We start from the raw sequence: 14,319 nt of genomic DNA, 5'->3' as shown, positions 1-14,319 counted from the left end.
GAGGGCTGCATTCTCAGAGTGTGCATCCTTTTACTGCCATTAGTCATTGTTTCACCTAAAAAATATTTGCTGAAGTATTTGTAGATACAAGATGAGGTGGATTTCTTTCATGTAAAAATGCTGCTTCTGGAGGTAGATTTTGAGCTTTCTCCTTACCTTGCTTGGGTTTTCAAACAGCCTAAAGCATTCTGATTTATGATAGGACAAACCACTTTTCAAAATAAGGTGGTGGTAGTAAACAAGCTGAAGTTATAACATTTATGGAGTGTGTAATAATTTAAAATTAAACCTGATAAAACTTTTCACTTTTAGTCAATGATATTTAAATGATACATAACTCACACAGTAGGAGCATAAGGACTGTTGCTTGATGCGCAACTGGTGTGTCTGAGTCGGCAATAAGATCTGAGCTGCAAGAAGCCGTGCTTATTTCTCAGCCCTTCATTGCTTACGTTCAATTGCACAGTTTCGTACACATGTTGCCACATGCCTTCTTATTTTCACACCCGTGTTCTCTTACACACACTCATGTGCACATTCTCTTGCATGCATACAATCTCACTCGCAGTGTCTCATCCTCCCATTTGTATGTACGTTCACAGACACAGACAAAAACAGAGGCATATATAATGCTGAAAGGCACATACAGATATACAGACCGAACCCCCTCCCCTCACTACCCCCCAACACACATACACACACACACAAACAAAAACAGAAACTGACTCATTAAAATGACAACTACTTTTATTTATTGCTGAAAAAAAGAGACATACTGTCAAAACTTTTTATCTTGCACTCATCAGGACAGATTTGCAAGAATATCAAATCTCAAAGGAAATAACAATTCAGAGGTAGAATGGGAACTTTTCAGGAGCAAAAATGGTGGCCTTAGTCCCATTCATGAGTTTGCACGATACACAGCGAGCAATAAGATTTGGCATTCTTGCAAATCTCTCCTGATGAGTGCTGGACAAAAAGCTTTGAAAGCATGTCTCTTTTTTCAGCAATACCAAAGGAGTACGTATATTTATATAGCACCATTAATGTAACGAAATGTGCCAAGGCCTTGGATGTTTCATTCTGTTGAAGGCACGTCACAGAATTATTATAAAACAAAGTATGACACTGAACCATGTAAGGAGATTTTAGTCAGATGACCAAAAGAAGTAAGGAGTACAGTTCTCACTTTTGCTCGGATACTTCCCACTTGGCTCTCAGTAACCCTGTGAATCAGCAGCGGCCTTAACTATGAGAAACTGTTACAATAACAAAGCAAAATACTGATGTTGGAAATCTGAACTGAAAACTGAAAATGCTGGAAAACACCCAACAAGTTAGGTAGGATCTGTGGAGAAGTCATCTACTGCAGATGACATAAAACTTGGGAGTGTAGTCAACAGTGAGGGAGATAGCGATAGACTTCAAGAGGACATAGATAGGCCAGTGGAATGGGTGATCACATGACAGATGAAATTCAAAGCAGAGAAGATGCATTTTGGTAGGAAGAATTAGGAAGGAAACAAAATAAGCTAAATAGTATGATTTTAGAGCGGTGTTGGAACAGAGATGCCTAAGGTGTTTGTGCATAAGTCTTTGTGGCAGGGCAGGTGAACAAAGTAGTCAATAAAACTTCATAGATCAATGCACAGAGTCAAAAAACCAAAAACTATGCTAAACCCTATGTATAAAACACTAGTTCCACCCCAACTGGGGTATTGTGTCCAATATTGGGCTAACTCTTAAGGAAGGACATGCAGAGGGTGCAGTAGAGATTTACTGAACAGGTTCCTGGGATAAGGGATTACAGTTACATAGACAGATTGGAGAAGCTGGAGTTGTTCTTCTTAGAACAGAGAAGGCTAAGCAGTGATTTGATAGAGATGTTTAGTTACTCTTTTTAAATCCTTCATGATTTTAAAGAGAAACTATTTCCAATGGCTGAAGGCTAATCTGGCCATCCAAAGAACAGATGATGACATGAGGAAGAATCTTTTTATACAGTGAATGGTTAAGATTTGGAATGCACTGCCTGAGAGGGTGGTGGATACAGATTCAATCATAGCTTTCAGCAGGGAATTGGATAACTACTTCAAGTGGGAAAAAAATCCAAGGGTATGGGGCAAGATTCAGGGAATGGGATAATTGGATTGCTCTTCAAAAGAGCTGATGAGGACATGATGGGCTTAATGGCCTCTCTCCTTGTTGTCATGAAGCCATTAATGTATATAATATTATTGGAAAATATTTTTCTTTCAAAATAGAGGTTTAGTCTGTGGGTGTGTCTTAATTGGATTAAAGCCAGCTAGACTGGGTCCTTTGATATGTACTAGTTTTGAGATGTAAACAGAGAGGTAGAGTGAATTTGCATTTTTTGAATACAGCATTCAAGAGGTGGGGTGGAAACTGATGCCTATCTAGCAGATACCAAGCAATATGTTTATATTATTAATAAAATTGGTTCTATGAAAGGGGTTTTATTGTTAAAGAGGTTTAGTTCAGAGGTTGTTGATACAATGAGAATTAACATTAAATGGTAGCAGTTTTCAGGTGTGCAGAGCAGATGCAATGTGAGATCAAAAGGCAGCTGTAAGCCTCCAACTGACTCCACAAGAACCAAAATGAAAAGAACCTTATTTTGAATTAGTAAGGTGAAAATGCTTTGCCTAGTGTTTGGTTAAGTCTATGGGTTGCTGTTGCCTTAATGGAGATTAGTTTGGGAATTAGTTAAAAATTATGATAACTTGAAGCCATGTGTTGCATATATGAAGCATATATGTTAACCTCTGTAAATTAATAAAATTTCATTTAGTTTAATATAAAGCCTCAACAACTAGTGGTCTATTTAGAGTTGCATCTCAAACATAACACTTAAAATTATAGGTTATGACAGTTGTTTAAAGTTTCCCTTTGGGATTTTTAAATAGCTCCGCTTCACCAACTGCACTTGACATAACAATTGGGGACTCTTGCCAGGATAAATTATATTTCTGATTCCTTAATTGGTTAGGAATTGGTGAATCTTAAACTTACGAGTATGAGAGGCAATTTGAATTTAGGAGTTGGTGAGGTGTTATAGAAGTGGTGAGACTGCAAGAAGGTTTTGGCAATTGCTAAGACTTGTCTGGGAATAGAAGAGATAACTCTGACTGGGTTGGAGAAAATAACCAAAAGTAAGTTAACAGAGTTGGCAGATAAGTTAAAATTTGGGTTACCTGCGGGTGCTAGGAAATCAAATAAAGTTAAAAGTATAGCACAGCATTTACAGTGAAACCTGACACTAGTGAGTCACAGCTGGAGGTAGTGAGGCTTCAGTTACAAATGAAGACGCTAGAATTTGACCAAGCAAAGGAACTGAAAAAGCTTGAATTTGAAGCAAAGGACAGAGAAATGGCTTTTAAAAGGGAATTAGAAATTGTGAAGATGGCGAAGGAGGAAAGAGAGAGAGAGAGAATTACAACTGCAAATGTTGGCAGTTAAAAATGAGATGTCAGTAGGGTGAGGAAGGATTTGACTCCAGAGTAGAACCCAGTGGGGATATGTTTAAATTTGTGCAAGCTCTTCCAAAGTTTCAGGAAAAAGATATTGAAGCATTCTTTATTCTGCTTGAGAAGCTACCTAAACAGATGAATTGGCCACAGGAAAACTGGGCATTATTATTACAGTCTAAGTTGTTAGGTAGGACACAAGAGATATATGCTTCACTTTCAGAAGAATTGTCAGGGGATTATGATGTGGTGAAGAAAGTTATTTTGAGTACATATGAGTTGGTTCCTGAAGCATACAGGCAGAAATTTAGGAATATGAGAAAACAGCCTGGGTAAACTTATATTGAGTTTGAAAGAGTAAAACAAAGTAGTTTTGACTGGTGGATACAGGCATTAAAAATAGAGACAACCTATGTAGTTCTTAGCGAAGTCATTCTTTTGGAAGAATTTAAAGATTCAATCCCTTTGGTGGTGAGAACTCATGCGGAGGAACAGAAGGTTCATTCTGTAAGACAAGCAGCAGAGATAGCTGATGATTATGAGTTAGCTGATAGAGCTAAACCTTTTTTCCAATCACCCTTTCAAGTTGGAAAGGGATAAAAAGTGGGAAGATGAAATGAAGGTAGGTAGTTAGGGAAAAAAAGGAGTAGCTGGAAGTTCCCAGGAAGGTTTTTCACAGAATGAAAAGGAAGGTGCTGAAGGTAGAAGTGACATTTGAAAATTGAGGTGTTTTTATTGTAATAAAGTGGGGCACACAAAGTCAGTATGTTTGAGGTTGCAGGAAAAATCTGTAGGAATTATTAGGGTACAGAAAAGCTCTGGGAGTAAAAGTACTGTGGGGGTTCAAAGGTTCAGGCACAGGAGTAACCAGTGGTTTGGGTATAGGTGAAACAGGGAGAATCAGTGAAAGGTAAAGAAGTGGGAATGTGTTCACAGTTTCTAGGGAATTCTGAGCAGCAGGTTCCAGAAACGTTTACAGACTTTGTATTTGAAGGGAAAGTCTTTCCATGTGTACAGGGTAGAGTAGGTAAAGATGTTAAAATTTTCAGAAACACAGGGGCTAGTCAATTCTTAATATTATGGGATAGTGGTATTTGTCATTCAAAGGGAATATTGCAGGAGAAGGTCATAATATGTGGGGTTCTTGGAGATAGTAAATTTATTCCATTGTGGAAGGTAGGTTTAAAGAGCAAATGGAAGAATGGTGAAGTTATAGTTGGAGTGGTGGAAAAATTGCCCATTGCAGGGGTTCAATTTATTCTGGGTAATGATATAGCTGGATTGCAAATGTGGATGATGCCTATGGTAATTGAGCAGCCTGTAGAAGTGTTTTCAACAGAAGTGCTACAGAAGGAACATCCTGGATTGTTTCCTAATTGTGTTATAACGAGATCAAAGACCCATAAGGAAGAACAAGATAAACAAGAAAAGCAGGCTGTTCAAAGGTAAGAAGAAAGTGTCAAAATCCAATTAGCTGGCACTGTATTTGATAACATTGTTCAGGAGGAAGGAATGCAGGACAGTTCAGTTGAAATGTTTAACTCAAAGAGTGGAGTTACAGAAAAATGATTTGCAATTAAAAGTTGTATCAGAAAACTTATTCAGAAACCAAAGCAAAATGTATTCCAGCATGTTATTATCTTCGAGAGAACATTTTAATGAGAAAGTGGCGGTCGGATTATGTTTCAGCAAATGAAAGCTGGAGGGAGGTGCATTAGATTGCCATCCCATTAGATTATAGAAATGAGATACTGAGGATTGCTCATGAAATTCTAATGGGGGGATATTTAGGAATTAGGAAAACACAGGAAAAGATACAGAGATTTTTTTTTGGCCAGGATTACATAAGGATGTAGTCAAATTCTGTAGAACCTGTCATACATGTCAAGTAACAGGAAAATCACAAGCAGTGATTAAGCCGGCGTCTTTAATCCCAATACCAGCATTAGAAGAACCTTTTACCAGGGTCATGATTGATTGTGTAGGACTCCTCCCTAAGACTTAAAGTGGACATCTGTATTTATTGACAATAATGGATGTGTCTACCAGGTTTCCTGATACCTTTAAGAAATATTACAACTAAGAAGATTGTGGAGGAGTTAATTACATTTTTTACAAGATATGGCTTACCTAAAGAAATTCAATCAAATCAGGGGTCAAATTTCATGTCACAGCTGTTTAAGGAAGTAATGAACAGTTTGAGGATAGACAAGTTTAAATCAACAGCTTATCATCCAGAGTCACAAGGAGCTTTGGAAAGGTGGCATCAAGCTTTAAAAACTATGATAAGAGCATACTGTCAGGATTATGCACAGGATTGGGATACAGGAATTCCATTTAAGTTATTTGCTATTAGAGACGCTCCTAAAGCAGTGTCTGGTTTAAACCTTTTGAACTAGTTTATATTCATGTGGTAAGGGGACCATTGAAATTGATTCATGAGAAATTGGTGGGTCAAGATTCAGAAACTACTCTCCTGGATTACGTATCAAATTTCAGGGAAAGATTGAACAGGGCATGTGAGTTGGCTAAGGAACATTTAAAGATATCACAGCAAGTAATGAAAGTGGAAGCAGATAAGAAGACTAAAATTCACAGTTTTGTTTCTGGAGAGAAAGTACTAGTTTTGTTACCAGTGCTAGGGGATTCCTTAAATGCAAGATTTAGTGGGTCTTACAGGGTTGAAAAAAAATTGAGTGAAGTCAATTATTTAATAAATACTCCAGATAGAAGAAAGAAGCAGAGGGTGGGTCATGTAAATATGCTTAAAATGTACTTTGACAGGGAAGAGGAATAAAAAGAAGTGTTAGTGATGGTGGATGATGAGAAAGAGGTAGAAGTGCAGGATTCTGAAATTGATTTTCCTCTAATCAAATTGGATAATGAGGGGGTGCTTGAAAATTTAAATGAAATATTGAGTTACCTTCCAAGCAAGTGTCAAAGTGATTTGGAAAAGCTATTACAGTCACATAAATCTATTTGTGGAAATAAATTGGGAAAGAAAATTAGCTTTACATGATGTATGTATAGAAATATCATCTTCAATAAGGCAACAACATTATAGATTAAATCTGGCAAAGTTATCACAAGTACAAAAAAAACTGATTTTATGCCTCAAAATGATAACATTGAGTCTAGTTGCAGTAACTGGAGTTCGCCTATTGTACTGGTACCGAAACTGGATGGAACACAAAGACTGTGTGTGGGCTATCGAAAGGTGAATGCGGTGACAAAAGCAGATTCATATCCCATACCATGGTTGGAGGATTGCATTGAGAAAGCGGGACAATCGAAATTTATCACAAAGGGATTGAACTGCTAAAAGGATATTGGCAGGTACTGTTGTTGGAGAGAGCAAAGGAGATATTAGCTTTTGTAATGCCAAGTGGACTATATCAGGTTAAAGTCATACCATTTGATATGAAGAATGCACCTGCGACATTTCAAAGACTGACAAAGTAATTGCAGGTCTAAGCAATTGTGCGGTTAATATTGATGATCTAATTATTTTCAGTCAGATGTGGGAGGAGCATTTACAACATCTGGGAGAATTATTTACTTGACTACAAGAAGCTAATTTGGTGATGAACTTGACTAAAAGTGAATTTGCAAAAGCGCAAGTTATGTATCTAGGCCATACCATTGGACATGGTAAGGTGGCTCCGAGAGATGCGAAAGTCAAGGCTCTCGTGGATTTCCCAGTGCCTACAACAAAATGAGAAGCTTTGAGATTTCTGGGCATCAGTGGGCTTTACCGGAAATTTGTACCAAATTTTAGCCAAGTGGTTGCTCCACTGACTGAATTATTAAAAAAGAACAAGAAGTTTCAATGGACACTGGAGGGTCAGAAGGCATTTGACAGTTTGAAAACTATATTAACTACGACACCAGTGTTGGCAGTACCCAATTATGTCAAGCAATTCAAGTTGGCCATTGACACAAGCAATATAGCCTTTGGGGCTGTACTGTTATAAGAAGATGACGCTGGAATTGAAAAACTGATAGGGTATTTTTCACAGAAGCTGAATGTACAATAGGGAAGATATTCAATGATTAAAAAAGAGACTTTGAGTTTGGTGTTAAATTTCAAAATGCAGCAAAGCTATGCTGCAAACAATTCATCAGAAACAATTGTTTATACAGACCATAATCGTTTGAAGCTTTTGGACAAATTTCGTGACAAAAGTGCAAGGCTTTACAGATGGAGTCTATTGTTACAACCATTTAATCTAAGGATTATACATATTGCTGGAAGAGAAAACCTGTTCGCGGATGCATTATCAAGAGTTTGAAGTTTAAAAGAAAATGGGACATTTAAAAAAGCACCTGAACACTGAACTGGAGTGATTTCTGCTGATACCAAGGACTCGTGTGTATATATATTTATGTTAATGCATGCATCTGGTAATGTAATAGTGTAATGAGTATAGGAGATGGTGTGAGATGAGTCATTAAAATGAAGCTGTCTTTGAGAATTAGGACGGTTCATTTTTTGATAAGGAGGGGGCTGTCATGAAGCTATTAATGTATATATTATTGGAAAATACTTTTCTTTTAAAATAGAGGTTTAGCTTGTGGGTATATCTTAATTGGATTAAAGCCAGCTATTCTGGGGCTTTGATATGTACTAATTTTGAGGTGTAAACAGAGATGTAAAGTGCATTTGCATTTTTTTGAATTGAGCTTTCAAGAGGGGTGAAAATTGTCGCTTATCTAGCAGATACCAAGCAATATGTTTATATTACTAATAAAACTGGTACTATGAAAGGGTGAAAGGGGTTTTATTGTTAGAAAGGTTTAGTTCAGAGGTTGTTGATAGAATGAGAATTAACATTCAATGGTCAGTGGTAGGTATAACTTAAGCAGTTTTCGGGTGTGCAGAGCGGAGGCAATGTGAGATCAGAAGGCCTCCAAGTGGTTCCACAGGAACCAAAGTGAAAAGAACCTCATTTTGAATTTGTAAGGTCAAAATGTTTTGCCTGGTGTTTGGTTAAGTCTATGGGTTGCTGTTGCCTTAATGGAGATTAGTTTGGGAATTTGTTAAAAGTTATGATAGTTGTAATTTGAAGCTACGTGTCTATATATTTTAACCTGTGTAAATTAATACAGTGTTTCATTTAGTTTAGTGTAAAGCCTCAAGAACTGGTGGTCTGGTTCCTGAATTTAGAGTTGCATCTCAAACATAACACTTAAAATTATAGGTTATGACAGTTGTTTGAAGTTTCCCTCTGGGATTTTTAAATAACTCCGCTTTACCAACTGCACTTGTCGTAACATGGCTATAGTATTCTCTGATTCTGTTCTGTGACCTGACATGTTAATTTTGTTTCTCTCCTCACTGATGTTGCCTGACCTGAGTGTTTCCAGTATTTTCTGTGTTTATTGCAGTTGGAATAAACTGGCAAACACTTGAGGCATTTCTATGCCACACCTCCATTCAGTGTTTCAGTGGAGCCGTTGATCCATTTAAGACAAATAAGTTAAGCCCCAAGTTACAGTCATAAAGGAACATTGTCAAAATTGTTGTGTCCTTTAGTAACCTCCAGTCTACACTGAGCAACTTTCCTTGATTCATGAAAATGCTACAGACGTTTAGTTTGCCATATACAGAAAGATCTGATGAAGTAAATAACAATAACTTGTATATATATAGCACCTTTAACATAGTAAAACATTCCAAGTGCTTAAGGCTCTTGCATTCATCTAATATCCTGCTTTAATTTGTTAAAAAAGAGAGCCATTGGGTTTAGTGCAAAATATCTTACTCACTCTTTCTGTAAAGGTATTCCGCAATCAGGGCTGCCACATGAACATAACACATCACTGCCTGCAAAGAGTAGACACGTTAGAGAGATTCATTCACAATTTGCCCAATAACAGTTAACTATTTAGGAAAGGATGTAATTGCATTGGAAGCAGTGCAGAGAAGATTCACTTGGCTGGTTACTGGGATGAAGGGGTTATCGTATGAGGAAAGATTGGACAGGTTGGGTCTGTATCCATTGTAGTTTAGAAGATTGAAAGGTGATCTTATTGAAGCATATAAAGTTCCTGAGTGGACTTGACAGGGTGAATGCTGAAAGGATGTTTCCCCTTGTGGGAGAGACTAGAACTAGTGGACACAGTTTAAAAATAAGGGATCTCTTACTTAAGATGGAAATGAGGAGAAATTTCTTCTCTCAGAGGGTCGTTAGTCTGTGGAATTCTCTTTCCCAGAGAGCAGTGGAGGCTGGGTCATTGAATTTATTAAAGGCTGAGTTAGATTTTCGATAGACAAGGGAGTCTAGGGCAATGGGGGGCAGACAGGAAAGTAGAGTTGAGATCACAACCAGATCAGCCATGATCTTGTCAAATGACAGTCCCTTGAGAGGCCAAATGACCTACTTCTGCTCCTAATTCATATATTTGTAAGTAAGTGTCAATTGTGGCTCAGTTGATAGCACTCTTGCATCTGTCAGGGAACTTAAGCACACGATCCAGGCTGACACTTCAATGTGGTATTGAGGGAATGCCACACTGTCAAAGATACCATCTGTCGGATGAGATGTTAAAGCGATGCTGTCTTTGGGTTGAGATATTGCTGTCTTTGGGTTGAGATATTAAAGCAAGCATCATCTGCCCCCTCTCATGGAACCCATGGCGCTACTTGCAGAAGAGAAATGGAGGTCTGATTGCCAACATTTATCCCACAAATAAAATCACTAAAGATGATTATTTGGTCATGTTTGCTGTGTGAAAATTGGCTGCCATATTCCATACATTACAACAGTGACTACACTTCAAAAGCACTTTGTTGACTGTGCGGTATTTTGGGACATCCTAAGGTCAAGGAGGGGTTATAGAAATGCAAGTCTTTCTTTAAGTTATAAAACAAAGATACCCAGCTGACACATTCTGACATAATCAGCAGAGGTTCAAAAATTTGCATTGTTGGCTGGTACCAACTGGACCAGAAGTGATACTGGAAAGATTAGATAGATTCAATTTGTTTAAGTCTCTCTTCAATATGTTCACTGGTTATCTAAATGTAGGTTTTGTCAAACAACAATAAATAAAAACTCTCACATAAAGGAATGAATCAATAGAATGAGATCAGTGCACCAGTTGACTGGGTCTAGTCAAATGTTTTGGTTATCAGTTCAATAAGAACTAAATGGAGGCTGTAATAAAGATAAAATGTCTGTCATATATAATTGGTTTCAACACATGATCAGCTATTGCACACATGTTGGCACAAACTATGCTGGCATTCTCTCGGATATACAAGATCAGGGGCTGAACCAATTGAAGTACTTAAGATGACTGAAAGATTGGATAAGGTAGATAGGGAGATATTTCTGCTGGTGGTGGTGTCCAGAACAAGGGGACATAACTTGAAAATTAGAGTTAAGCCATTCAAGGATGATGTCAGGAAGCACTTCTTCACACAAAGGATAGTGGAAATCTGAAACTCTTTCCTACAGATGTCAGGGATCAACTGAACATTTCAAAACTATTATTGATAGATTTTTGTTAGGCATTGATGATGGATTCTCCTGTCGCTTCAACAGATAAGTGTTCAGCAAAAAAATGAGACAGAAAAATACTGGTTTACAGTCTAGGTTGACGTCAACTCATGTGACATTAGGCACAACCGATTGCGAATCCTGCTTATGAAGTCAGTGTAGGAGGGATGGGTGGAGGCATTGGCTTTGCACTGCGCTCGCTTGTCCTGAAGGCACTTGACTCTGTTCTCAAATCTCGAAATCGCTTGATGACAGGGATTTCTACATTTGGGTCTGTCCAAGGTTGTTTTTTTCAATATATTGGGATCCAGCTTGCAAGCTCTGTGGTTAGCTTTCAGATTGTCTTTATGGGTAAGTTTGGGACGTCCTGTGGTGCATGTCCATGTTCAGCTTGGGGATTTTGTCCTGTCACTTGATGTTTTATATGGATCTCAGTCAGGATGGAGTGCTTCTAGTTGCTTTATGTGATGCTAGTAGGTTATCCAAGTCTCACTCCTATAAAGAAGTGATGTAAGAACAACTGCCTGGTAGACTTTAACCTTTGTTTTCAGACAAACTCCATGCTCTTTCCGAACTCTGTGAATGAGCCTGTCACCCACTGAGCTTGCTTTGGTCAGAAAATAGCTGATCTCTTCATGCAGCATAGTGTTATTGGAGAGGACCCTTCCAAGATAGCAAATCTTCTGTACTGAACGGGAGGGTGTTTTGTTGACAGTGACTATGGGGTCTTGGAGTATGTGGCCAGGGGTGGGTTGATACAAGATCTGTCTTCTTCAGGCTTATTGTCAGGCCCAAGTGTCCCGGGGCTAGGGGAGATGGATCAAAAAACAGCTGAATGTCCTCTGGAGTATGTGCCAGGAGAGCACAATTTTCTGCAAACAGGAGTTCACTCAGTAGCTGTTCAATAAACTTTGTTCAAACTTTTGAGCCTTTGCAAGTTGAAGAGATTGCCATCTGTGCTGAATTGAATGCGTACTCCTGTGTCAAGATCTTTGAATACATACTGTAGCATGGGTGAAAAGTATATGGTGAACAGCGCTGAAGCCAATACACAGCCTTGCTTGTTGTTGTTGGTGACAGGAAATGCAACCAATAACATCCAGGTCAACGAGCACCATATAGAGGTCCTTGTTTTGTTCACAGGAGTTTTATTGAATTTGATGTGCTGCAAAGATCATGGTCCATAACATCCGAGTTCCGGAGCAGTTCATCTGGGAGGTACCCCAAAGATGCACTAGGGAACAACCCTGCCACCCCCGGAAGTTCCCAATTAAGGATTGCATTGCAATTGCCTGGGTAGTTCAAATTAGTTCCTGCCATTTAAAGAAAAATGATACCGATGACTGTCACAGGTGGACTTTCTCCCTTTCTGTTTGTAGGGATGAGTTAAGGAGACATCCTTGTAGTCTTGGGGCACAGCATCCTAGCTCTAGATTAAGCAGAAGGGACTAGTGAGTTTCCTAACCATGTGAGGCCCTCTGTATTGAATATTTTAGGTGGGATGCCATAGTTCCCGGCGACTTGCCCATAAAGAGCTGCTTTATGGCCTTAGTGACTTCTGCTTACGAAGATCGAGAGCAAACTCTTTCAGAGTGTGGTGCTGTGGAAGTGGCTCAATTTTATCATTGCACACTATAGAGTGTTGGTTTAAGAGATTGCTGAAGTGTTCTGCCCAACGAGAGAGAATCTCATACTTATTTATTAGGAGTTGATTGCCATCTGCTGAGAGGATGGGTGTCATACCCTTGGTTTTGGGGCCAGAGACTGATCGCAGACCTTCATGTGGAGCCTTCAGGTTGTTTTTATCAACACAAAAACAGAATTACCTGGAAAAACTCAGCAGGTCTGGCAGCATCGGTGGAGAAGAAAACAGTTGACGTTTCAAGTCCTCATGACCCTTCGGCAGAACTGAAGTATAGTTAGGAGAGAGGTGAAATATATATATATATATATATATAATATATATATAAATATATATCATATATTTCACCTCTCTCCTAACTATACTTCAGTTCTGCCGAAGGGTCATGAGGACTCGAAACGTCAACTGTTTTCTTCTCCACCGATGCTGCCAGACCTGCTGAGTTTTTCCAGGTAATTCTGTTTTTGTTTTGGATTTCCAGCATCCGCAGTAGCTTTTAGCTTTTTGTTTTTATCAACAGCTGCTTGAAGCTCATCAGCCTGATTTCCCACCATTGATTCTTCATCTCTGTTAGTTTGAGCAGTTTGATCTGGCGTTTCTGAATGGTGATGTGTCAGATATGTAAGACCTGTGAACATCGTGCACTTCGTCTAGAAGCTTGCCTATGTCTTGGTTCTTGTTGTTGACTCAGTCTTGGTGCGTCCATTTAACGAATCCTAGGACCTCAGATGCCATGCAATAAGTAATATCCTTTAACTTTTTCCAAGAATCTTCAATGGGAATTTGTCCTCTGGGATTTCATAAATTCCTGTGTCTAATTTGTGTTCCTGTTCTTGTCTCTTGACTATGTCTTTAAGAAGAGTTACATCAAACTTTCTTTGTGGCTTGACTCTGTGCTGGGGCATCTTAGATTTTATCTTCAAAGACACAATTCTCGCTAATGGTCAGACCTTCTGCACCTCGAAGGGAATGGGTAGAGCACACGTCCCTGAGGCCTCTCTGCTCAATAATGTAGTCCAACATGTGCCAAAGTTTGGATTTGGGGTGCATCCATGTTGTTTTCGGTTTGCTGGAAGACTGTCTGTGATGGATAGGTCAAACTCACTGCACTTAGCGAGCAGGAGCTGGCCACTGGAGTTTGCCCTGCCAATATCGTGGTATTCAGGCACTTGGGCATTGAAATCACCAAGGATAATGAGTTTGTCTTGGGGTAGTACTCCTTTGATTACCCTGCTGAGGTCATCATAGAATGCTCCTTTGACTTCATCAGTATGTGTCATTGTTAGAGCATTGAAGCTAATGAGTGTTGCATGCTGGTTACTAATCCCCTGTACAAAATGAGTCAATCTTGCATGCCTGTTCAGTTTGAATGGCAAAGCCCATGCCTGATTGTTGAAGCTGGTCATTGGACTTGCCAGTCCAGTAGAATGTGTAGTCTGCACCAAAGCCTTCAAGTTGAGACTCCTCAGAGAGCCTTGTTTCTCTTAGGGTGGCTGTGTCAATGTTGTACCTCCCCAGCATTCTGGCAATGAGGGCTGTTCTGCGCCCTGCCCTCATATTGTTGTCCAAAAGTGTTCTGACATTCCATGAACTGAGCATCATATGATAACTAGTGTCTTTTTCTTTACATTTTGAAAACGGTAAATTAATGTGGTAACCTGGCAGGTGCAGGAGAGCAGGTTGT

At 39.0% G+C, this 14,319-nt stretch overlaps 1 protein-coding gene across 1 annotated transcript in view; it reads right to left on the bottom strand.

The window, feature by feature from the left end:
* The window catches only part of LOC144683192 (dedicator of cytokinesis protein 11-like), a 285,806-nt gene that overhangs the window by 68,684 nt on the left and 202,803 nt on the right, over window positions 1-14,319 (bottom strand). The window contains exon 45 of the mRNA XM_078546152.1: window positions 9,258-9,315. Within this exon, the coding sequence (XP_078402278.1) occupies window positions 9,258-9,315 (58 nt within the window). The remainder of the gene's footprint in view (window positions 1-9,257; window positions 9,316-14,319) is intronic.

Source organism: Cetorhinus maximus, chromosome 8 (assembly GCF_964194155.1).
Source record: "Cetorhinus maximus chromosome 8, sCetMax3.hap1.1, whole genome shotgun sequence".
NCBI classification, from domain to species: Eukaryota; Metazoa; Chordata; class Chondrichthyes; order Lamniformes; family Cetorhinidae; genus Cetorhinus; species Cetorhinus maximus.
Note: the sequence above shows the minus strand (reverse complement) of the source record. Positions and strands in the feature narration are given on the sequence as shown.